At 36.2% G+C, this 26,006-nt stretch overlaps 2 protein-coding genes across 3 annotated transcripts; one reads left to right on the top strand and one right to left on the bottom strand.

The window, feature by feature from the left end:
• Window positions 1-16,233: 16,233 nt before the first annotated feature.
• Window positions 16,234-21,393, top strand: LOC133333971 (zinc metalloproteinase nas-13-like). Of its 2 annotated transcripts, none has more exons than XM_061542278.1 (5): window positions 16,234-16,344; window positions 16,422-16,595; window positions 20,628-20,788; window positions 20,868-21,143; window positions 21,212-21,393. In XM_061542278.1, the coding sequence occupies exons 1-5, from the start codon at window positions 16,269-16,271 to the stop codon at window positions 21,389-21,391; spliced, it is 867 nt and encodes a 288-aa protein (XP_061398262.1). In that variant the 5' UTR covers window positions 16,234-16,268; the 3' UTR covers window positions 21,392-21,393. The 2 variants fall into 2 exon arrangements, with proteins under 2 accessions (XP_061398262.1, XP_061398263.1); XM_061542279.1 differs by having other exon boundaries at window positions 16,275-16,351.
• A 171-nt stretch (window positions 21,394-21,564) lies between these two features.
• LOC133333970 (serine/threonine-protein kinase fused-like) lies at window positions 21,565-25,251 on the bottom strand. The gene is made up of 8 exons (XM_061542277.1): window positions 25,141-25,251; window positions 24,500-25,084; window positions 23,690-23,853; window positions 22,852-23,616; window positions 22,635-22,785; window positions 22,436-22,564; window positions 21,697-22,257; window positions 21,565-21,623 (listed from the first exon to the last, which is right to left on the bottom strand). The coding sequence occupies exons 1-8, from the start codon at window positions 25,249-25,251 to the stop codon at window positions 21,573-21,575; spliced, it is 2,517 nt and encodes an 838-aa protein (XP_061398261.1). The 3' UTR covers window positions 21,565-21,572.
• Window positions 25,252-26,006: the final 755 nt, after the last annotated feature.

Raw genomic sequence — 26,006 nt, 5'->3', positions numbered from 1 at the left:
ATACCGATCGTCATATCTCGACTAGCTGAGTCGATCTAGACATGTGTGTCCGTCCGTCCGTCCATTATAATTTGTAAACACGATACAGGCCACAGTTATGGACCAATCTTCACGAAATTTTGCATGTAGGTTGGGTTCTGGCCAATGAAGACCCCTATTGTTTTTGGGAAAGATCGGTTAATATTTAGGGGATAAAATGGACCAAATCCTAAATTTTTGTCGGTTTTTCTGGTCGCTCCAGAGACCGCAATAATGGCCCGAACATTGTGAAATTTTCCTTGGAGAAGGGGATCGGGCCAAAGAATAAGCATGCCTGTTTTCATAAAGATCGGTCAAATTTAGCGGGTCAAATGGACCCTGACTTTTGTGTGAAAAATGACAAATTTTGTATTCTATAGCGTATATATTTACCCATGAAGGACATAGACCCGAGAAGTTGATATTATATCCAAGAGGAGTGGTTGACCTTTAAATTAATACCAATTATATTGTTTTATGTGCTCGGATGTGGGAGCTACACCTAAATATTTACAGGTATCTCCGTATTCGTATATTATTTAGTAACCCATTATCACTCTCGAGAGCGGAACTATAGCGCTGATCGCTTTGAAATGTTCCATGAGGTTCCAGTTATGGTCAAGAACAACGCCTATAATTTGCGGCGATGATCAGATAATAATTTTGGATTGAAGTGGGCCGAAAACTTAATTTTTTGTGTTATTTTCGACTCGATCTATAGACGACAAATGAAAGCCGAACATCACAACACAACCCACGGTGAAGGGAATCTGGACAATAGATGTACTGAATACTCGTAATATTCGGAGGAAGAGGTGCTGTTTACCTCTAATCGGGCAAGAGGGTGCAAATATCACAAATATTGCCCAGGCTCGGAATAAACATCCACAGAAAATTTGAGTTCCGTGGTAGTTGTGTAGGGTATCGTATGGTCGGCCCCGTCCAACTATACTGCTCCGCTCACTGGTTTTAATTTCAATTTTCAATATTCCAATATTCCTCGATTTGTACCTCTAAATTAAATTTGTAACAAATATAGTACTTTTCATACACATGAGTACACGCTTTCAAAACCATATCCTTACATCGACCCTACTTCCCAACCCTAATTCGCATTCCAAATTTCATGTTTCTATCTCTATACATTCACATACTACGAAATTGTACCAAATTTAGTACTTTTTAGTACTTTTCGCTTACTTATAGTTCAAATGTCCAAAAAACCCTTTCATATATATATTCTACCCTCGACCGGTGAACCTCATTTAAAATTTAAAAGTTCTAGCTCTACCGGTTAGCCAAATATAAATGGTATCACATTTTTTACTTTTCGTACCGTTTTAGTACGAATTTCTTAAATCCTCACCCAAAATTTCAAGATTCTAGCTTCAGCCGTTTCGTCTGGGCGTTGATGAATCAATAAGTCAGGCAGTCAATCAATCTACTCTTTTATTAGTAGAGATTACACCCTCATCGTTGGAAAATACTGCTCAAGTTTTTTAAAAGGATGGGTCGATACCACATGCCCAAAATTCCTAAAATACCACATAATAGAGAGAACACATTCAACATATCTATCATTCGTAGAACTTCTTCTAGTACTATTTTATACAGTATTTTGTATATGAATATCTATTGTAGGTCATCACTTAACCTTAGGAAAACAAAAGACTTAAGACACAAACATGAAATTACTAAACATGTCAAAATAATATGTTTGTTCTAGGAAAAAATCAAATTATTAAATATTTTCCTTCATATATTTATTTGACCTCATCTTAATTTATACTTAGCCAATGACTTTCTATAAAACCATGGAATATTTTCATATCAAAAACTAATATTTGTATATCTTTTCCGCTATAAAAAAGTTTGTGACTTTGACGTTTTCGAATAACATTGGCATAATGCAATTTTTATTGTTGTTTTTGTGGGTGAATTTATGTCAGCCACTATTGGCAGAAATATCATGAAACGCAGTCAAAGACCCCAGCGAAGTAGAAGAAAAAGCAAAGCTATTTCTTTCAAACGAAAAACAAATAATGGCGGGAGTTCTGCTTATGCGTTGCAGTCTCTGTTGGCAACATTTCTGGTGTTTTTGTTGTTTTATTTTTCAACTTCTGCTTCTGAATGCTCACCGAAACAAAACAATAACAACAGAAGCAACAGCATAAAATTTGTTTTTAAGTGTCAGTGAACCCATTTGAGTCTTCGTTTTCTGTCAGTTCAAGCCCAAAGCAGCAGCAGCAGCTAGCTAGCAAGTCATTGGACATCTATGCAGGTGTAGACTCGTTCATCGCAACGCTTGCGGGGAAAGGGGGTGGGTAGGTGTTTTCTAACCGCCAGAGATGCTAACAACAAAAAACCGAAACACAAAAAAAAAAGACTGGCAGCAGCTCAATAGACTATTTAAACATTCATAGCCACAAACAGACAAACAAATAATCATCATAGCCATGAATATGTGGTTCACTCACTCACTGATTGTCATTCTTCGGCTAACTGTCTTAGTGACTCACTGACTGGCTAACTGAATGACATTGCTGCATAAAAGCTCAATGACCTTTTCTTGATGTGTTTGTATGTGTATGTAGCTTTATTTCCACAATTTTTGTGTGCATTTGTATGCTTCGGAATGTGTAAGTCTGTGTATTGCAATAGCTGGGCGTTGAGTTTTACAAGGAAATATAGTTTTGTTGGTTGATCTATAGTCAAATTTCCCAGGTTTACGGGACCTATACTGATTATTTTCCGTATATGTGTATGTCTGTCACATACCAACTTTCTTTCAAAAAATTGGTGGTAAGGTTATATGGTATTGATAATTTTTGATAGGAAGGTTTGACACCACTTGAGAACCTCAAAAAATCAAATAGCTTAACCCTCGAAAATTCAGAAAAATGGATGAAGCTGAGAAACTTGGGCCAATATTGATAATTTTGGTAGGGACATTTTTTACTCGTAAAAATGACGAAACGGCAGAAGCTAGAATCTTGAAATTTTGGGTGAGGGTCACTCTTGGTCCAAAGGTGACAGATAAGACTGTGTTTTTGGAAATTCATACTAGAACGGTACGAAATGTTCTAAAAATACTAAATATGATATCATTTGTATTTGGCGAAGCGGTAGTGCTATAACTCTGAAATTTGGATTGAGGGTCATTGATGGCGTGTAGGATAGATATAACAAAAGGTTTTTGGAAATTCGAACTATAAGTATCCGTAAAGTACTAAAAAGTACTAAATTTGGTACAATTTCGTAACATGTGAACGAAAAGAACTAAAAACTTGTGGTTAAAACTTGTTGGTAAAAAAGTGTGGTTTTGGTTCATGTATACAAGAAGTACTAAATGTAGTACAATTAGAATTTGGAGAAACGTATGGAACTGGAATCCTGAAATTTGAAATTACATTACCGTCGGAGTGTAGTATTAGATAATGTACGTAGTTTTGGAATTTTTTTTACATATGTGTACAAAATTTGATACAATTTGAATTTTTGGTGGACCGACAGAGGTGGGATCCTAAAATTTGGAGATAGAATCTTTGTGGGGGGGTAGGTTTGGGGTTATGTAGGAAGTTTTGGAAATTTGTACTATTGTGTACTAAATGGTATCAAATTTGGATTTGGGTGAACCGATAGAGCTGGAGCACTGAATTTTGGAAATAGGGTTACTGTTGGATTGTAGAATTGGGGTATAGATGTAGTTTTGGAAATTCATATTTATGGGTACTAAATGATACTAAATTTGGTACAATTCGAATTTTGGGTGAACCGATAGATGTGAATTTTGAAGTTGGGATCATTTTGAAAATTGGGTTAGTCTTGGATTGTAGGATTGGGCTATAGATGTAGTTTTGGAAATTCATACTTGTGGGTACTAAATGATACTAAATTTGGTACAATTTGAATTTTGGGTGAACCGATAGAGGTGGGATCCTGAAATTTGAAGTTGGGATCATTTTGAAAATAGGTTAGTGTTGGATTGTAGGATTGGGCTATGGATGTAGTTTTGGAAATTCATACTTGTGGGTACTAAATGATACTAAATTTGTACAATTTGAATTTTGGGTGACCGATAGAGGTGGGATCCTGAAATTTGGAACTAGGATCACTGTTGTGGTGTAGAATTGGGGTATTTAGGAAGTTTTGGAAATCTGTACTAGATTTGGTACAATTTGAATTTTCAGTGAACCGATAGAGCTGGAATCTTGAAATTTGGAATTAGGATCACTGTTGGTGTGTAGAATTGGGCTGTGTATGCTATGTTTGATACAATTAAAATTTTGGGTGAACCGATAGAGCTAGAATTCTTAAGTTTGGAGTTAGGATCATTGTTGGGGTGTAGAATTGGGGTATATTGGAAGTTTTGAAAATGTATACTAATATGTTTTAAATGGTACTAAACTTGGTACAATTATATTTGGCTGAAACGGTCGGGCTGAAATCCTGAAATTGAGAAATATTATTTCTATTGGATTTATATTAATGTGTACTAAATTTGGAAAAATTAAGATTTGGATTAACCTACAGAGCTGAATCGTGAAATTTGGAACTAGTTTTGGAAATAAGTTCTTCAAGAGTATGAAAGGTACCGAAATTAGTAGAAAAGCTAGAAAAGAGAACAAATGAACTAAATGGTACTAACATTTTAATTATGATCAATATTGGTGTATAGTGTGATTAGCTCTTCTGACTATGCAGTTCTCTGAAACTTTGGATGCCATGTTATATGAGGGCAACCCTAAAAAGTGGACTAATATTGATAATTTTTAGTAGAAATATTCCTTACGTAGTGAGTACCCAAAATACCAAATTAGAACTGATTAGGTTGAAAAGCGTTCCCAAGCCCCTCTAAAATACGGAATATTGGGAGGACCCTTACGTGAGTGCAACGTCGAAATATGGATCAATGTTGATATTTTATAGTAGGCTAATTTTTTACTCAATGAGAGAAACAAAACGTAGGGGATGCCATTATATTCAAATATTGCGAGCCACATCGCAATTTCAACAAACAGACGGACGGGCATGACTAAGTCGACATATAATTTTATTCTGATTTAGAATATAAACATTTTATGGGGCCTCAGGTGAATACTTTGATGTGTTGCAAACGGTTTGACAAATGTAATATAAATTAATTTGCCAGTATCGGGCAGACCCCAGGCATACGTGCTCTTTCGCTTGATTAATATCTCCCCTCGCACACATACAATGGAAGCAACTGAAAAACATAGATACACACACATTGACAAATGTATGAGAAAAAAATGTTACCCTCTGTCCGATGCTGATATACTCTATACCTTGTAGGATAGCCCACTTATAGCGGGACCCTCCATTACACGATATTTTTGGGTATTTGGACAGGCGTTTCAAACAAAATTCATTCAATGATCATTACATAGAAAATTTCCCCACGAAAAATTATCAGTATTAGCCCATGTTTCTGGACAGTCCCTACATCATCTGCAATTTGGTATTGTGGATTCTCACTGGGTAGAATCTTCCTTATAAAAATTATTAATATTAGTAGACTATTTCCCCCAATTCTTCGATATTTTGAGAGATTGTGCACGTTATTCAACTGATTTGACTCTAATTTGAGTCATGTTGTCATGTTGTTTCAAACTTCCTACAAAAAATTAAAAATATATTAGGTTGGGGAAAAATAAATCCATTATCAAACATTATCGAACATTATCCATTATCGATCAAACATTCTCAAATTTATGCTCGTTGGAAGGGTGACACTTCGCAGTAAAAAATATTTTGCCATTTTTTGTGCATTCGGTTGTTACAGGGTTTTAAAAATGGAAGTGAACATAGAGAAAATTCGGTATATTTTACAGTTTTTTATTGACAAGGGCGAAAATGCAATTCAAGCGGCTGAAATTGTGGATGTTGCTTATGGTTCCGATACTATAACAGCCAATTATGTACAATATTGGTTTCGTGGATTCCGTTCAGGAACTTTTGATGTTAAAAAGGTGCATGTCGTCGAAAATATCGATAAAAAGTGAGAAAAGTTGACCGGCATGTTAGCAGTCCTAACATCGCCCAGTAGATAAACATCGATCATAAACTGTTTTAAACCATTCACAATTGACCAGAAACTGCCAGAATTGGCCAACAGGAGAGGTGTCGTGTTTCACCAGGACAACGCTAGGCCACACTCATCTACAGTGACTCCCCAGAAACTCGGAAGTTTGGTTGGGAAGTTTTAATGCATCCGCCATACAGTCCGGATTTGGCACCAATCGATTATCACATTTTTCTATCTCTTTAATGATAAAAAAATGGTATCAAGGGGGATTGTGAAAATCGACTACTACAGTTTTATCAAATATAGAGCAGGACTTCTATGAGAGAGGCATTATGAAGTTATCTTTAAAATGACAAAAAATCATACAACAAAACGGTGCATATTTGGCCCAAATCGAATATGTTAAATAAAATCCTATAGTTCATATTATTACGGCACCGATACATTTTCGGTATTTTTAGAATTACACCCACAATATGTACAATATTGGAGGGTAAAACACAACTTTTGGTAAATTATCTATCCATTCGGTTGGTGAATAAAAAAATCTTTCAATAAATTATTCGATAAGTTAATATTAAAAATAGCTTCTATACAAATGATCAGTTTAATATCGGTATGTTGAATTTCCTACGCCAAATTTCCAACCTCAGCATCTGTAATTTGAAACTTTATTTTTCAGATCATGAACCACATAATACCACATAAAGTAATAATGTAGCCCATATATAAAATTCCCGACCCGTTTAAGGCATTTTGAAGGAATACCACGTGGTGGAGGGTATAAAAAGTTCGGCCCAGCCTAACTTATGACGTTTTCACTTGTTTTTATTAGAATGCAAAATCCTCAGAAAGAAATTTCAATGCATCTTATCTCCACAAAAATCCCCCATCCACAATTTCCTGACTTGTATACATGTTTTTTTTTTAATGTTGGTCACAATTTCCGAGAGGAAGGCGTCAACAGGTAGTAGTAGCTACCGCGCAAACAAATCTACATACATCAATAATCAAATCAATAACAACAAAGCAAAAGCATCATCTCGACCATAAACGACATAAACAAATTTTGAGGTGAAACTTTCGCCATTCGGTTGGTGGTGGTCGGTAGAAAGTATTCGCATAAAATACTACAGCAACAAAAATAAACACAAAAACAGAACTTGCTTCTTTCGATCTCATATTGTCATGGAAGTGCAACTGATTTTCTGGTGCATCCATTCGCACATCCATGTACCACTCCGTCATTCATTCATTTAATTTCATCCATCGTCCATGGTTGGATGCCACCATGCATGACTGAATGTCAGTTGGCTGGCTGAATGTCTGGTTGAGTAGAGAAGTTTGTTGTTATTTTTTATAAGATTTTTCGTCTGTTGGAATGAAACCAACAACAACATCATTGGCAATCAGCAACATCAATGTTTGATGCTGAGATGCTGCCCCGCTCGTCATTGGTAATAAAGATGAAGATGATGGTGATATTGGCAAGTGCAGTGCAGTGTATCATCGCTATGATGATGATTATGTGCAAAAATTTCACCATTCATTTACTTCCTTTCTTGTCCAATGATTTATGCACATCGTTAAATGCTGTTGCAGATTTAGCCGAAAGAAAAAGAAGAAAAACTCCCGTGATGTTTGTTGCTGTTGTTGAGCTTAACACAAAACCGTAAGTTTTTCACACTCCTATTTTGTGGCCAAAAACAGACAGAAATTATAATGACACACAACTGTCATCATCTCGCGCCGGCATAGCATCTTGAAGATAGTGTGGTTGTTGTTTTTTCTTTTTTTTCCGACCATATTTGTTTTTGGGCTGGCTGGCGGACTGACTGACTTGTTACAATAATTAAATACATTTTTTAAGTGCCAACAAGCGAGCGAACATACCTTTGTTTTGTTTTCATCAGTTTGTTTTGGGAAATGCTGATGGCAAAGTGACAATTTCTTTTCACAGAAACCACAAAACATCTGTCGGTCACTTTTCCTGCGGATGAATTTTGCTCCGAAAAAAAACAAAATGATGACAATAATTCAATTTTTGAAAAATTTCTTTTCTTGTGAAAAAAAATTATGATTGATGTGATATTGGCAGAATTTGTATAAGATAATAAGTTAAATGTTTGTTATTATAAGTAATTTAATGCAGTTATAATGTTTACACAAAATATGAATACCGTAGGACATACTGAAAGTGAGCCAGTGTGAACCAAAAAAGAAAAACCATAAGTTCATCCTGTCCGAATTTTTGATTCACTGCACCACGTGTTGTGCATTCAAAATTCCTTTATTCGGCCGGGACATTTATATGAAGACTACGTTATTGAATTATGTGGTAATAGGTTGATCATGCTCCGAAAAAATAGTGTACCAAATTACAGACACTCAGGTTCAAAAACTTCATCTTATCGAAAATTAAACGGAATATTTTTTAAAACATATGTTAATGTTTGAATGGAATTTTTTATTCGACAGGAATCCGATATGCCACTACAATGGGAAAATGGGCTTCAAACCATCCTCGGCCACGTGTTGTACATTAAAACTTCCTTAATTGCGTTATTTGGTAGTAGGTTCATCATGCTATGAAAAAATAGTTTTCCAAACTACAGACACCTTTGCTTACTTACGTAGCTGGCTTGTTACAGAACGGTTGTTCCATAAGCCGAGCCTAAAGAAGATTTCCAAGCGCGTCGGTCTTGTGCGCATCTCCTTCAATTTGAAAGACCATGTTCAGTAATGTTGCCATCCACTTGATTTTTCCATCTAATTCGTGTCTTTCCCCTTCTGCGTGAATCATCAGCTTCTTCGCTTTTATATGTCTTTTAGGCTGCGGCATCTTCATCCATTCTCACAACATGACATATCCAACGTAGTCGCTGCAGCTCAATACGTCTAACAATGCCAATATCCGAAAATAGCTGGTACAACTCAAGGTTCATTCGACGGCCATATTTACCGTCAACGCAGATCGGCCCATTGATCTTTCAGAAAAAATTTCTCTCCAAGAGCTGTATCATCTGCTTGCGTAAGTACCCTCACTTCAGATCCATATAACAGCACGGGTAGTATCAGCGTCTTGTAAAGTGTGAGTTTGGTATGGCAAGAGGTGGCCTTGTTTCTAAACTGCTTACCTAGACCACAGTAGCATCTGTTGGCCAACACTATCCCTCTCCCAATCTCAAAACTGATGTCATTAGTTTTATTTATGGCGGTACCAAGATATATAAAATCTTTGACAATCTCGAAGCGTAGTTCTCAAGTCCCACAGTTGTTCCAAGTCTACTGGACGTCTTGCGCGTTGATACCATCAACTTGGTCTTCTCGCCGTTTACTGCCAGACCCCTTGGATTTTACGGCTCTCAATGTTCGACCCATTATGTCATGTCATTTTGTCGATTTCATCGGAGTAGACGAGTAACATGTGTTGTTTGGCGTACATAGTGTCATTTCTGTTCACCGTTGCCTTTCCAGCAGGATGTTAAAAAGGTCACAGGACAAACTGTCACCTTGTCAGAATCCTGGTTCGGTATTAAGGGGCTCCGAGAGGTGTTTTCCGACTTTCACTGCTGACCTTGTGACACTCAAAGTTATCCTGCATAGCCGTATTAAGTTTGCAGGAATGCCAAAGGCAGACATGACTTTAAAAACCTCTGAACGGGTAGCGCTGACGAATGCGGCTTTATAGTCGACGATTAGGTGGAATGTGTCGATGCGTTTTTCTTTTCCAGGATTTGGCGCAGAGTAAAAATCTGGTCAATGGTGGTTTAGTCAGGTCTGAAGCCGCATTGGTATGGTTCAACAATGTCACTGACCATTGGCTTCAGTCGTTCACACAGCACGCTGGATAGCACTTTATGGATGAAAGGAGATATATTAATCTATAGTTGGCATATATCTCCTTTTTGTGCACGGGACACAGGATGCTGAGGTTCCAATCATAGGGCATGTATTTCTCTAGCCAAATTGTACTAATCAGCTGGTGCATGCTCCTGACCAGCATCTGACCACCAGTCTTGAATAGTTCGGTCTTGAATAGTTCGCCTGCTGTTTTTTTATTCTTCAGCCGATTGATTGCTATTCTGACCTCATCTATTATTTATCTATTATTGGTTCTGTGGTATCCTCTTCACCCCTACTATTTCATACCAGAAGCTTTTCGAAATGCTTCTTCCAGATCAACACGCTGTCTGTATCTTCCACCAGATTTTCTTCTTTCTCTCTAAAGGAGGATGTCTGCACCAAACCCTTCGATTTGGTGTTTTACCCGTTGGTAAATTTTCGGACTTCGTTCTCACTCCTGTACATCTCAATTAGCTCCCGCTCACGTTTTTCTTGTTCTTTCTTCTTTTTTCTGAAAATACTTTTATCCTCTCTCCTTTGCTCCTATATTAAGACGAGTGCGAACCATGGCTGCTACAAGGTAATGATCCGAATCGATATTCGCTCCTCGGATCGATCGAACGTCTAAAACACTGGGTGAATGCCTTCCGTCTATCACAACATGATCGATTTGATTTCTCGTCTTTTGAGATGTTTGCACCTGGTGCCGCTAACTACCATGTTTTTTGCCGCCGCGAAGTCTAATGTTTCTTCATGGAGGCTGAATTTTCCGACGGTGGGACAAAAAATATTTTCCGAGTTTTGCATTAAAATTCTCAAGCATAATGTTAATGTCATGGCCAGGGTAGCGGTCATATGCTGTTTCTATACAATATGTCTTTGGTCTGTTCATCTTTTTCTTGGGTCGGAGCATGGGCACAAATGAGACTGGTGTAGAAGAACTTCGCTTTTATCCGGATTATAGCAATTCGCTCATCTACTGCAGTGAATCTGCAGACGAGGTCTTTTATTCTCCTCAGCCAAATTCATGACTCGTTTCATGGCAGCTATAATACAGTTCGTAATCATCTGATTTACTTACGCCAGTCCCTTTACATCGCTTTTCCAATAAGGCAATAATATCGGCATTCTTGAGTACATCCACCAAAGTGAAACCTGCGCCTGTTCTGTACAATATGCGCACATTCCAAGTGCAATTTCGCAGATGGTGGTCCTTTATACGTTTGAGGGGGTCGTCAACCATGGGGTGTTTTGGTTTTCTTTTTCGTTGCTTTTTCATACTATTATTTTTTCCAAATGTGGGCAACTAATACTGACGCCTCAGCCTTTTTTTATAGGTGAACTCGCGGCACATATCAGCTCACTATTGCAACGGGTGATGAAAATTGTTATCACAGGGTGCACCACGGTGTACGTCATATGGTGACTGTGGTATGGTCTATAGTATGGGGAGTATGTACAAACATAAACCTACGTAGAAAATTGTACGCATAAATATGTTCTACCCTAAAAGGACCCAGAGAAAACCGATATCTCTCTTAAAACCACTGTGCTTTCTATTTACCGATAATATAAGTTCATAGATTTTTGAACAGAACTTTCTTCTAAAATAATAATTACAACAACAATACTACAAATGCTTGAAAATGGCTGGGGAAATACCAAATAAAAATAGAATACAAATTTCAAGAAGAAGAAGCAAACAACACCAACAATCTCCAATCTCAGTAAATCAAATATGTAGCTGCTGCAGATAATTACTAAAAAAAGAAATGTAAAGCCCAATTAATGATGATATTCCACAAGAATTCGAGAAAAAGCAAGAAGTAGATGAATACTCAGACAACTGAAGTTCTCAACAAATAATCGAAATTCCAGAGTAACAACTCACAGCAATGTAAAAGATTTTTTGTTTTTTGTGACGTTAATCATTAGAATCGCATTGATGATCGCGGTAATCAGATGTATACTCAGTTAACATAATAATCTCCAAGACAAAATAAAATTCAATTTAAATTTAATTGAATTTGGTTTGAAGTTTGAAATAAATTGTGTCACTCGCTATACTCTCCAACTCCATGGAGAATCTAATCATCAAATGGAATTTGTAAGTGTTGAATGTGAGTTTGTGTGCGTGTGAGTTTTGTGTGATTGATAGCTGAAATGAGATCTATGTTGGAATTGAAAATTACTATCGGATACAACAACTTTGTTTCAGTATCAATATATCGTTAAGAATTCAAACATGACCATGTACGGTGATATATAAATGATTAATTATACGAAGTTGGAGGGAGAAGTACAAGGAAATTATAATGTGATGCCACCAGAAAAAGAAGAAACAGTTGTGTTTAAGAAAATAGCAGTGAATCTGGATAAAGAGAAAGAACACTATGTAATGGTAGAGAGTGGGGTCGCAAATTTTGTGGCGAATACAGTCCAGGCTCCGAGGCAGGCTCTACGACAGAATAACGGAAATTAAAAACACCATCGATTGGGTCTTTTATATAGGGACATGATAAATTGCTGCCAGGAGAAAACGTCCGATACCAAACTATAGACACTTAGGTTGGGAAATTGGTACAAAGCCAACCGCGATTTGGGCCAAAACCCCAGACAGCACAATAAGCCACAAAGGGCCAACACCAAGCCGCCGGGCTACATGTTCTGACCTAGGTGCACCTGAGGTACATGCTACCGAAGAACTTTAAAATTTTAAAATTTCCACCAGCTCGGTATATACTGTAAATACAATAGCCTCTGTCCAACTTCATAACCGACGCTACTACCATTAGAACTATAGTTGCAGACTTTCTGCAATAAAAATAAATAAAAGTGACTACGAGCATCATCACATTGGCCGTCACGTAGCCTTCCACCCACCCAACAACTGTCCCGCAATTACGAAACTACTACCATGAACTAAGAGCTGTCAATAATGGAACCATTCGTTCAATCGATAGTAGATCTGAGTTGCTATCAGTATTATGGCGTTCTGTGTGATGATGCAAATCCATTTATCGAAATTTGTATTTTTTTATCTTTTTAAAGGCCCTCTGCTATATATCTTTTCACAACTGTTAATTACTCAAGATGGACAACACTGCATTCATTTTGTCTTATTTTATTAATGAAATAGCTTAAAGACTACAAATATATCAGCTGTAGAAACCCAAAAAAATCGAAACATATGATTAAAAAAATAATAAAAAAAATTGATTGGTATGCTACAGACAGACATACAAACAAACGAACGAATGAACAATTAACGAATGACATTACTAACCCAGTGTCCCACATAAAGAAAGCTTTAAGCATTCATTGGAAATCATTTTCATATAAAATGATGATTGGTTGTGGTCGACTTACGAAAGCACTTAAATACGTATTTAATTAAGAAGGTCTCTTGTAGAGATGAAGATGGAAACCTGCTGACAGATACAGATAACGGGCTGAGGATCTGGAGGGGGAATTTGGAAAGCTTCTGGTATCAAATAGTGGCGGTGAAGAAGATACCCCAGAATCAATTAGAGATGACTGTATAAAGTTTATACCACGTAACCAAGATGAGGTCAGAGTAACAATTAATCGACTGAAGAACAATAAAGCAGCAGGTGCCGACGAATTACCAGCCGAACTATCCAATACCGGTGGTCAGATGCTGGTCAGGAGCTTGCACCCGCTCATTTGTACAATTTGGCCAGAGGAATGCATACCCCATGATTGGAACCTCAGCATCATGTGTCCCGTGCACAAAAAAGGAGACAAAACGATATGTGCCATCTATAGAGGAATAAGTCTCCTTCCCATCGCATATAAAATGCTATCCAGCGTGCTGGGTGAACGACTGAAGCCAATGGTCAATGACATTATTGGACCATACCAATGCGGTTTCAGGCCTTGCAAATCCACCAATGACCAGATTTTCACTCTGCGCCAGATCTTGGAAAAAACCCACGAAAAACACATCGACACATTCCACCTATTCGTCGACTATAAAGCAGCATTCGACAGCCTTATCCGTTCAGAGGTGTTTAAAGCCATGTCTGTGTTTGGCATTCCAGCAAAATTAATACGGCAATGCAGGAGAACTTGAACTGCTACAATGCAGTTAAAGTCGGAGAAGACTTCTCGGAACCCCTCAATACCGAACGAGGATTCAGTATGTTACCTGTTCAACATCCTGCTTGAAAAGGTCATACGAGATGGAAATGTAAACCAAACAGCATATGCTATTCGCCTACGCCGATAACATCCATATAATGGTTCGAACAATGCGAGCGGTGACAGCCACCTTTTAACGAATTGAGAAGGAGTCTGCCAAAGTGGAACTGGCAGTATATGGCGAAAAGACCAACGCGCAAGACGTTCAGTAAACTCGGACCAACTGTGGAACTTGAGAACTACTGCTTCGAGGTAGTCAAAGATTTTATATACCTTGGTACCGCCATAAATAAAACTAATGACATCAGTAGGCCTATTCTGTAACTTTTTAACAACATTCGACATTGTTTATTTTACAACAATTTCATTTGTTTGTTTTGTTTTTTTTACAATAACAAAAGAAAATTAAACAATATCGAATGTTGTTAAAAGTTACAGAATAGGCCTACTGTTTTGAAATTCAGACGAGAATAGTTTTGGCCAACAAACAGAAACAAGGCCACCTCGCACCAGACCAAACTCAAACTCTACAAGAGCATGGTCACTTGCGCAAGCAGATGAGGCAGCTCTTGAAGTTTTTGAGAGACAAATTCTCCGAGAGATCTATGGACCGATCTTCTCGATATCGGCATTGTTAGACGTATCAAGCTGCAAGGACTACGTAGGCTAGGTCATGTTGTAAGAATGGATGAGGTTGTCCCAGCTCAAAAGATATATAAAAGATGGTTCAGGCAGAAGGGGAAGACCACGAATCCGATGGAAAGATCAAGTAGAAGACAACATATCGGAAAATGGTCATTCAAATTGGATGAGATGCGCAGTAGACCGACGCGCCTAGAAATCTTTTTTAAGTTCGGCTTCTTTAACAACCGTTCTGTCATAAGCCAGCTAAGTAAGTAAGTATGATATACAAAACACTGCTAGTGACGAAGTTGGAGGAGAACGTAGAAAGGGCTCTCCCCTAGGCTTGGGCAAGCCTTCAATTGGAAGTCTGGTCAAGACCAAGGGCAAGGAAAATTATGTGTCTAACGTTGCCGTTAACGTTCCCCATAAAGTATATATATATTCTTGATCAGAAAAAGTGGTTGGTATTGAAAATGGGATATATCGGCTCACTTTTAAGGATAGCCACCATATAACGATACCCACCAATATATACCTACCAAAAATATCAATATCGGTCCCTGTTTCGGTTAACACAATATTCACACACACACAATATTTGTGGCACATTTTTAAACATATTCAACTTTTGTTGTTGAACAACCCTCGTATTTTGTTGTTTCCTATTAGTAATATCGAAAATTGTCTGGAAGTAATTTTTGATCATTGTTGGTATTATTACCTAATCTTTCTAGACAGCTATAGCCATTTTCGGAGGTTCGAACATAGACAAAGCTTAAATACCCATGTATATGAACTGCAATTTGAAAGCTTTGGTAGTTGGAGCTACACACCCACCCACACACATTCTCCAAATGTGTCTTCCCCCACCTTCAAGTCCATGATTAAGTTATGTATTGACGACAAAAATACTTTCAATTTACATTTTAAATTCATTGGTTCGAACTCACTCGCACAAAAATGAACTGCTAAGCGCAAACGCATACCACTTGCTCGGCACTTGACAATTTCATTTTTTTAATGATATTCAAAAACACAATTTTATTACCAATCTGAATGAATTGCGCGCTTGCCCGAAGTGTTCAATGGGTATTTGTTGTCAGCGATTTTCTTTTTTTCAGTTGTCGAATGTGAATGGGATGGATATTTTAATCGAAAAACAATTGAAAGTTCTTATTCGTAAAAAAAAATTCCAAAGTGTCAGGTGGTGAAGTCAGAGAGTGAAGAAGCGTAGGAGAGTGAAGCAAAGAGCCGAATGGCAAATTAAACCGAGACTATAAAAGACCCTCAATATTTTTGAAAGTCTTTCTATAGATTATTGTCAGTCGACAAAGAAAGTGAAGTTGATTTTCTTCATTCGAATTGAAGTAGTCGTCATTTAAATTTATATCATTGATAGTGAAAGAAGAAAGTCAATTGAATTGGTTGGAAGCTAAAAAGAACGTGTAGAAGAAGAAACAAACGCACTATTCTTGCTCCAAACTGCAAAATGCATTTCTTGCATTATTTTTTGTTACTTGGTCTATTATTGGCATCGCAACCAGTGAGACAATGCCAAGCCGCCGCCATGACCAATTGGAATCCGGTAAAACCTCCCAATCCACGCTGGGGTCCAAATATGCATATGTTGAGACAACACAACAGTATGTGGTAACTATTTCACAAATGGTATTTTATCAGCAATAATCGCTTCTCATTAATTTACTGGACTCTGTTCCAGGTCCAGCTTTTGAATATTGGAATGATGCAAATGAGGATCATATTTGGGAGCATAGTGGACTATTTGAAGGTGACATCATGTTGCATCGTGAATATTTACGCAATGGTCTGCTAAATGAAAAATCAACTTGGCCAGATGCCACGGTGCCATTCTATATAGATAGCCAAGATTTCAGTGAGTATTACGAAAATGAATAACAACAATAAAAAAGTGAAACACAAGTTGAGGCTTACAACTAACACGTATGGACAAGACATGAATCAATCCATGAATGTGATCAATCTTCGAATAAGAAGGATATTAGTACCACCAATATATAGGCATGTACTACGTGTAAAAATTTGACGTCACATCAAACCAAGTATCGGTTTTGAAACTTGTTCCCACAAGTAAAAACGTCGTTAAATTACACCGGTCCAAAATAACTAAAACTAACTTTGCTACCAGGACAAGCAGGTTGGAAAATTGGTCTAGGACCTTGAATATTACCGACGACCTTTATATGTGAATAAGTTGTAGACTAACCAAGGCCGCCGTATTCCAATGTACAACTATTTGGTAATGCTAACACATAGTGACGTTGGTTAGAAAATGGTGTGGACCGATATTGGTAATATTTAATAAGAAAAATGTTTAATCCAATGAGAATATATTTATTTATTTATTTATTATAGTATTAACATTGTAGTAAATACAATGCTAATAATAAAAGTATCTAGCATTGGCTACAATGGCCATCAGCTAAATCGGTTGACAATTCTTAATAATTTTATTAAATAGTAATTTTAAGATGACGTATGTAGTTAAATATTTTATTAATATTGACAGTAGTAGGTGATATTAAAATATTCGTTCCATCGTTGTTGAGGTAGTTGAGGCGGGCTCTGTCGAAAGCGTTGCATGTTTCTAAAATATGTTGTGCTGTGTAGACATTTCCACATTTGGGACACTTGTTGTCAAAACTTGTGTTAATGAGATGTTGGTGTGTGGCAATAGTATGACCCATTCGAAGTCTCGAAAATATGCGCACTTGCTTTTTAGGTACATTGGTTGGATAGACGGGCACTATGCAGTTAGGATTTATTTTGTTATAGTGCACATGGTCAAATAACATGTGTTGTTGTTTAGCATTTTGTTTAAGTTTGTGTTTTATAAATGTTTTTAAATCTATTTTTTCGATTATTCCATCTAACAACACTGGAGCGGTGCAGGCGTACTTTGCTGCTTTATCGGCGTTTTCGTTTCCTTCAATTCCAACGTGACCAGGTACCCAGAAAAGTTTTATGTAGTTGTTCTCGGTTAGCAAATCCCGAATTTTGTTAATTGAAGCCCAACTGTTGTTTGATGTACATAACACCGATTTTAGAACCGATAAACTGTCGGAAATAATTATTGTTTCTTGTTGTGAATGGATTGCAATATTGATAGCTTCTATAATGCCAGCAGCTTCGGCCGTGAAGATAGATGAAAAATCAGCAAGGGTTTTAATGGATAGAGTATCGCCATTGGAATCAACAACTGCGTATGCGGAGACTGAGTTTGTTTTAGAGGCATCAGTGTATAAGAACTGCCAAGACGAGTGCTGCAAGGAAAAAAATCGAAAATGGTGTGCGTATATTTCGTTTGAAGTTCCATTTTTTCCTAGAATGCTGAGAGATGTATCGCACGATTTGTCCGAAAAAAGCCATGAAGGGCATTTAGGTTTAAAACATGTAACCTTATCCCTAAAGTTTACTATGTTATTCCTAATAGAATAGTAAACAACTGATGTTTTTTTAGGTTTTCGTTTTGTTTTTAAAATTTTCGATACATCAGTGTTAATAACGGAAGACTTGGATGACAGGATTTTAGGCAGTAACATATTCCTAGACTCGAGAATTCTATGCTCGAGAGAAGGCAATCCAGATTCAATCAGTAAGGTTTTGATGGGAGTAGTTCTATATGCGTATGTGCTGGCCCTGATGCTATCGTGGTATACGGCTTTAATAAGTTTCAAAGTTGAAACAGGACTGTCCCCAAAAAGGTACAAACCGTAGTCAATTTTGCTTAGCACCAATGTCTTTACCAAGTAAGTAAGGGTGTTGATGTGGGCGAAACTTTTATGTGAAAGGTACTTTATAATGTTTAAACGGGGTATAAGGTCCTTTTTTAATTTAAGTATGTGTTCGTTCCACCGATAGTTTTTTTGAAAAATTACACCCAGGATCTTAAGCTTCTTGACGTAGGGAATGCTAACACCGTTGATTATTATGTTGGTGGGTTTACAGCTATGCTTCCGACATATATGTAGAATTGAAGATTTTGTAGGAGAGATTTTGGCACCAGATGTTTTGGCCCAAGTGTTGATATCATTTATAATGTTAGAAAATTGAATGTTGGCAGCATCGTTATCTTTATTCGAGCTCAGAATGTATAGGTCGTCAGCGTAGAGGCAATGATATATTTTAGGATATTTGTTTATGATGTTGCTGATTTGGTTAAAGGCTATTTGAAAAAGCACTACCGACAGTGGTGACCCTTGAGGTATACCATTATTCATAGCAAACTGGTTTGAGTAATAGTTATTGATTTTGACTTTAAAAGTGCGCCCAGTCAAAAATGACTTGATGAAATTTAAAATTTTCCTTCCAACTCCCCATGATTTCAGCGAATCTAATATTATATGTATACCGATGCGATCAAATGCTTTTTCAAAGTCTATCGAAAGTACTGATGTGTGACTTCTTGCTGATATGGATTTGGATGCATAAAAGTCGATGTGTAAAAGTACGTCTGTACAACCTTGGTTTGCTTTATAAGCAACTTGATTAATAGAAATTAAATTGCGAGCATTCAAAAACCATGATAAGCGGTTGGAGATTATCCTTTCCAACAGTTATTGTTACTGCCAAATCGACGGAAAAGCGTTTCTAATATCACCAAAATATGATATGGAGTAACACTATATGGCGGCCATACCTCCGAATATTTGGAGGGTACCAATATATGGTATATATATCAAAACGTGGAGCGATAAACCCCATTTGCAATATTAAACGTCCTAGCACCTGAAGGTGGAGAAAATTAAAAAGTTTGCAGTTTTCTTAAAAAATCGAAAAATGGGATATGGACTTTGAAACGCTCAAATATGGTCCTTATTAAAATGACGCTTTTCAACCACATATGAGTTTTGGTCCATTGTCCTTTTCCAACAATTTGGTGTCGATTTAGATCTGTCTAAACCCGCAAAGTTCTATATATCGATCTACATATGTATGCCCTTTAGGTTAAGGTATCTTCAGCAGCCAAGTAAGCCTTCCGAGGCCAGTGATCCATTGTAGGGTAGAGGTTAAATAGATGTTAAAAATGATAATGGGATCATCGGAGAAAAAGGTCCGAGTGTCTATCCCGACTATACCAAACATTTGAGTACAGAGTAGGTGTTCGATACCTTCTTCATCTTCAAATAAATGATGTGGAGAAGTTGTAGACTAACCAAGGCTACCGTATTCCACTTTGCAACTATTTCGTAATGCTAAAAAATTGTGACTTTGGTTAGAAAATTGTGTGGATCGATATTGGTAATATTTAATAAGAACGATGAAAATTTTTTGAGAAAGTTTGCAATTTTCTTGAAAAACGAACACCAAAAAATTGGATTTGGACTCTGAAACCCTCAAATAGGAACCTTATTTAAATTACGCTTTTCGACCCCATATGATTTAGATATGTCTAAACCAGCAAAGGTCAATATATTGATCTACATATGTATGCCTATTAGGTTAAGATAAGGTATCTTCGGCAGCCATATAAGCCTTCTGAGATCAGTGGTCTATTGTAGAGTAGAGGATAAATAGAAGAATGGAAGAGGAAAAATATTATAATGGAATCATCGGAGAAAAAGAAAGAGTATCTATCCCGAATATACTAAACAGATGAGTACAGAGTAGGTGTTCGATACCTTCTTCATCCTCGATTAATGATTTAAATCTCCTGGACTTTGGTGCATTATGGTGTAACTTAGATATAATTTGATATTTAACAATATAAATGTATATATTTAATACAAATAATTATATAAAAAATACGACCGCCGGTTTTTCTATTCCTTGGAAATATTTGCGCGCAATTATACGTTCAAAAATTTTAGTTATTTTATTGAGAACAAAAATTGATAATTTTGCTTACTTACCATTAATCTCTGCAATGTTGCTTCGTCTTTTGCAGATGAAACCCAAACGATGACCATATTAAGGGCCCTAAAGGAATATCACGACAAGACATGCATACGTTTTCGTCCATACGAAAAAGGAGATAAAAATTGGATTGTTTTTAAAGGCAATTATTCGGGATGTTGGTCCAGTGTTGGTCGCAGAACTGGTGGACAAGTAAGTAATGAGCTGTAATTAAAAGAATTTTGCAACAATAAATAAAAAATTAAAATTCTTAAAATGTTATCTTTCAAAGGTTTTAAATTTGAATACACCCAAATGTGTATCACATGGTGTTGTGGTTCATGAATTGTTGCATGCTCTGGGTTTCTATCACCAGCAATCGTCAACCGAACGTGATGAATATGTCAAAATCAATTGGGAAAATATTTTGCCGGGGCATGCACACAATTTCAATAAATATGCACGGACATATGTTACTAACTTTGGTGTGGAGTACGATTATAATAGCGTTATGCACTATAGTTCTAAGGCATTTACGAAAAATGGTAAAAATACCATTGAACCTTTGGTAAGTCTTACATAAAATGAAAAAAATTAATATTGTTTTTAATATAAAAAATTGTGTTTCTTAAACAGGATCCCACTGCCAGTTTGGGTCAACGTAAAGGCCTATCGGAAAAGGACATTGCCAAGTTAAATGAAATGTACGAAGAAGAATGTAATGTTTTTAGTATTTTCGATTTTGATCGTTTTGGCAACTATTTAGATAATATTATTGATTATTTTCAAGGAACACTTGATAGAATCTTCGTATAGAATTTAACATTGGTTTTTTGTTGTGTAATACAATCACTTAACATACTTAATTATTTAAAAAACCTTGTTAGAATATATAAATTTAAAAAATACAAATAAAAGTAAAAAATAGACGAGTATCAAAATAAATGCTTACAACTGACTTTACTTTAAGTAAAGGTAAATGGAATTTCAATAATACTTAAGCATAAAAAGAAAATTTACGCAACTCCTCTACAGTGTTACCAGCCTCCTGAAACGAAAAAAAGAAATCAAATAAAATGTTGAAAAATACTACTAAAGTAATTATTTAAGAAAAAACTTACCACTTTAACATCCTCATTATTATCTTCACTCAGCAATTCAATAGCTTCCCTTACATCTGTCGACCACGCCGCTTGCAAAGCTCTTAAACTATATCTACCCAATAGACGTAGTAGCATACAAATTCGCAAACGTAACAAATCATTGTTGCTTTGCATTAACGAACTTAAATCCACCTTTGGTGAAAATATAATCTTTTCCACCAGTTCAGCATTTTCCGGTAATTCTCGTAGAACACAACACAATAATGCCAAAATATTTGTGGCAATACGTAAAGCATGCGAATTTTTAAAATCTTGATTTAGAAAATTAATAAGAAATTCATTTGCCGATAATATCGCGACTGCATCACAAAATTGATTCAGAAATTGTAGATTTAAATGGACCAAGTGGCACACCAGTTCATAGAGACGAGAAATACATTTGATTTCCTCTTCGCGCATATAATTAACCGTACGTATTTGTCGTGGCAATGATGTAATGGAATCATTCGCCAAACGTTCGTAGATTAATAATTTGGAGGCATACATTAGATTAGGAACTATTTTGCAATCAATGTAGACCTAAAAACGAGAAGAAGATAATATAAATGGTTAATGGCATAAAAAAGAAAGAAAACAGTTTGAGTAATTAATTCTGTACGATTTCCTAATCCGTGTCAGAATTATTCGTGTGGTCGGGTAACGATATTATATGTTTTGTACCTCAATATTACTGCAATATTGTAATAATATTTTATACCTTGTTAATTGACTCCATAATACTGAGCGGTTCATTTAAGACAAATGGCAGAGACAATAATTCGGCCACACTTTCTATTACCTTGGGTATGGCTTTAGTATTGCGTAAAGGAGCCACAATAATACTGACCTACAAAATGAAATAAAAAATTAGTATTGAAATAAAAAAGCACTTTTTTTCTAGCGGTTACAATTCCTACCAAATTCTTTTGTTTCAATGAATCCAATTCACCATCCAAGACTTCTTGTATTGTGCGCTGTAAAAATGCCAACCATTCATCACTTTCCATGGGAGGACTTTGAGATTCATCGCATGAATCCCAGCCGGGCATTAGACATGGTGGGGAATTTCTGTAAAAGAAAATGAACATGATTTTGAAGTCATGTTTGGAAACAGATATAGGTAAGTAAACATACTGAGTATTATGTTTCCCCTCCAGTGATTGTATTGATGTCTTAACAGAATTCGATTTTTGTTCATTATCCTGAGACTTATCATGTTCGCCAGCCCGTTTAGAATGTTTCAACTTCTCTGTGGATTCTTGTTTCAAACCCTTTGCCGTTGATGCATCATTATTTATGCGATGTGTATTTTCTCTAAAACAATGATTTTCCAAATGTTGTCCGTCATTTATTTGAGAATTTTTTAAAGTTGTATTATGCTCGTCATTGGTTTGTTGTAAACTGTTATTATGTTCATTGAAATTCTCAGCATCATTTGCATCTAAATTTTCTTGTAGTGTGTTTACGACCATATTACTACTATCATTATAACCGCTGGTATTATAATCATCATTCATCATAGTATTGGTAAGTGTAAAATTATCTTCCAAATTATTTAATATCATATTATTGTTGCCATTAACAAAGCAGGTCTGAGAATTTATTAGCGGCATATGTACACCGGGTATTTGCAACATCTCACCACCCAAAACGTGTGGTCTTGGTAGAATGGGTGTAGATTTCATTTCATTTGGTAAATTTTTTGAGATTAATTTATCCCCTTGAAATGATTCATTGGCAAATGGTACAATTATATTATCTTCAACATCTGTTTCCAAGACTTCCATATCACTGGGTGGGATGGCATTAATACTATCGCGTGAACATGTCATATTATCTTGAGATTCATCCAATTTTATAGAACGTAATTTGTGACTGACTTTGACCATATTCAGATTACTAAAAATGTATGAGAAATTAGAGAAGCTTTTAGGATTGTATATAAAAAGGCATTACTTACTTTTCCTTGGACTGACTGGAGGACTTGTTAAGTTTATTTTTTCCATTTTGTGGATTTACAAATGGTGAATTTTCAGACTTGACACCAGCCTTAATATAAAGTTTACCTTCGACAAAGGGATGACAGAGAATTTGAGCCCAACTGGCTCGCATTGTTGGTTCCTTTTCCAAAAGGGCCTGGAAAATAAATAACAAACATCTATTAAAAACTCCCACACAAATTTTTGTAAATGATTAAAAACTTCTGTATACAGAAGGTATTCAAGGCACTCTAAAGGCAGAATAACATTCATAACACTTCTGAAGATCTTCTATAGACAGAAGGCCTTCTGAATCACTTACATAGACAGAAGGCATCCTGAAATCGTTCGTGAGATTATGGAAGATTTTTTTCTATACACAGAAAACCTTCTGAACATCTTCTATAGATAGAAGACCTACTGAAACTCTTCTATAGATAGAAATCCTTCTGAAGCACATCTTTATATAGAAGGAATTCTGCAGCTATTTATATTTATTAGAACTTACGAAGTAGTTCTATTTTGAAGACTTTCTGGTGTTCTGCCATAGGTAGATGACATTCTGAAGCTTTTCTTTAGATAGAGGGTCTTCTGAAGCTCTTCTATGGAAGAAGAAATGCTGAAGCTCTTTTATATATAAAATACTTTTTGAAGCTCTTCTATATACAGATATTTTGTACTTATTTGTCTTCATGTACAATTTCTAAATGGACAATAGTGATCCACCTATACAAGCTTCCACATCTGAAATACCTCCTTTATATATTTTTTGACAAATAATACTCCTAATATTTTCCACTCACCTGCAAAAACGAACGACTATCACGACTCAAATATCCCGGATAGGTGACTTCATTCTTTTTAATGATTTTTATCAAATGCAATATAGAGGTGGTACTAAACGGTGGATGACCCACCAAACATTCATATGATATACATCCCAGCGACCATATATCAGCTTGATGATCATACGGCTTCTCTTCCAATAGCTCGGGTGCCATATACAATGGCGTACCTTTGATGGATGTCAACATATGTGTACTCATTGTCATGTTGCGAGCTAAACCAAAATCACACAGCTTTGCTCGCAACTCTTCATCGAGTAAAACATTTTGTGGTTTCAAATCACGATGTAAAATACGATTTGAATGTAAATAATAGAGCGCGGACACCAAATCACATATCAGTCGTTGTCCTTTATCCTCCCGCAAATAACCATTACGTTCCATATAACGATGTAAATCGATGGTGGCAAACTCTGTGACCACAATCAAATCATGTTTTGTTTCGAAAGATTCTAACATTTCAATGACGTTGGGGTGCTTGAGATGGGCCTGTATTTCACATTCACGGCGAAGGGTTTTTAAGTCACGGCTGGTGCGGCCTCTCTGCAAAATATATGCTAATAAATTTTGTATCCTTTTAAAGAATTGTATCAACTTACCTTTGATATGACTTTAATGGCCACAATCTGATTGTCATCTTTCCGAAGCGCCTTATAGACATGACCAAAAGAGCCCTCTCCCACCATTGCATTGACTTTGTAACGATGCATCCTTACGACAATAAATAATTTCCTCCGCAAATTTCAAGCACCCTTTGTTCTATTAATAGTATCAAGCAAGTGCAATTGGTTTGTCCTATTAACTGCTAACCCATACACCAACAACAACAATAGTCCTTTCTTCTTATGTATTTCAATTTAACATTTTTGTAGCTATTATTTTGAAAATATTGTTTGTGATGTTATATTTTACTTTCAAAATTGTTTGTACTTTTATAATTTGTTTAATTATATCTAGGAATTCGGACAACAAATTAGAAATAATGTCCTTTTTTCACCGACTTTCAAAAACTTCGGCAATCAAATGTCAACAAGTTGTTTTGGTGATCAGCTGTGTAATATAACCATTCACAATAACAATCAAATTAAAATGCATTTCTGGCGTTAGAAGCGTTTAAAGGCCTTAAAATGCCTTTTTAGACCACAGAAAATTAAAATGCGTTTTCTAGGCGTTAGAAGCGTTTAAAGGCCTTAAAATGCCTTTTTAAACAGAAAATTCAAATGCGTTTTTAGGCCTTAAAACGTTTTAGACCACAGAAAATTAAAATGCGTTTTTTAGGCGTTAGAAGCGTTTAAAGGCCTTAAAATGCCTTTTTAGACCACAGAAAATTAAAATGCGTTTTCTAGGCGTTAGAAGCGTTTAAAGGCCTTAAAATGCCTTTTTAGACCACAGAAAATTAAAATGCGTTTTCTAGGCGTTAGAAGCGTTTAAAGGCCTTAAAATGCCTTTTTAAGACCACAGAAAA

The sequence above is a fragment of the Musca vetustissima genome, unplaced genomic scaffold (genome assembly GCF_032173495.1).
Source record: "Musca vetustissima isolate MV318-11 ecotype Yass unplaced genomic scaffold, APGP_CSIRO_Mvet_v1 utg30203, whole genome shotgun sequence".
Lineage (NCBI taxonomy): Eukaryota > Metazoa > Arthropoda > Insecta > Diptera > Muscidae > Musca > Musca vetustissima.
Note: the sequence above shows the minus strand (reverse complement) of the source record. Positions and strands in the feature narration are given on the sequence as shown.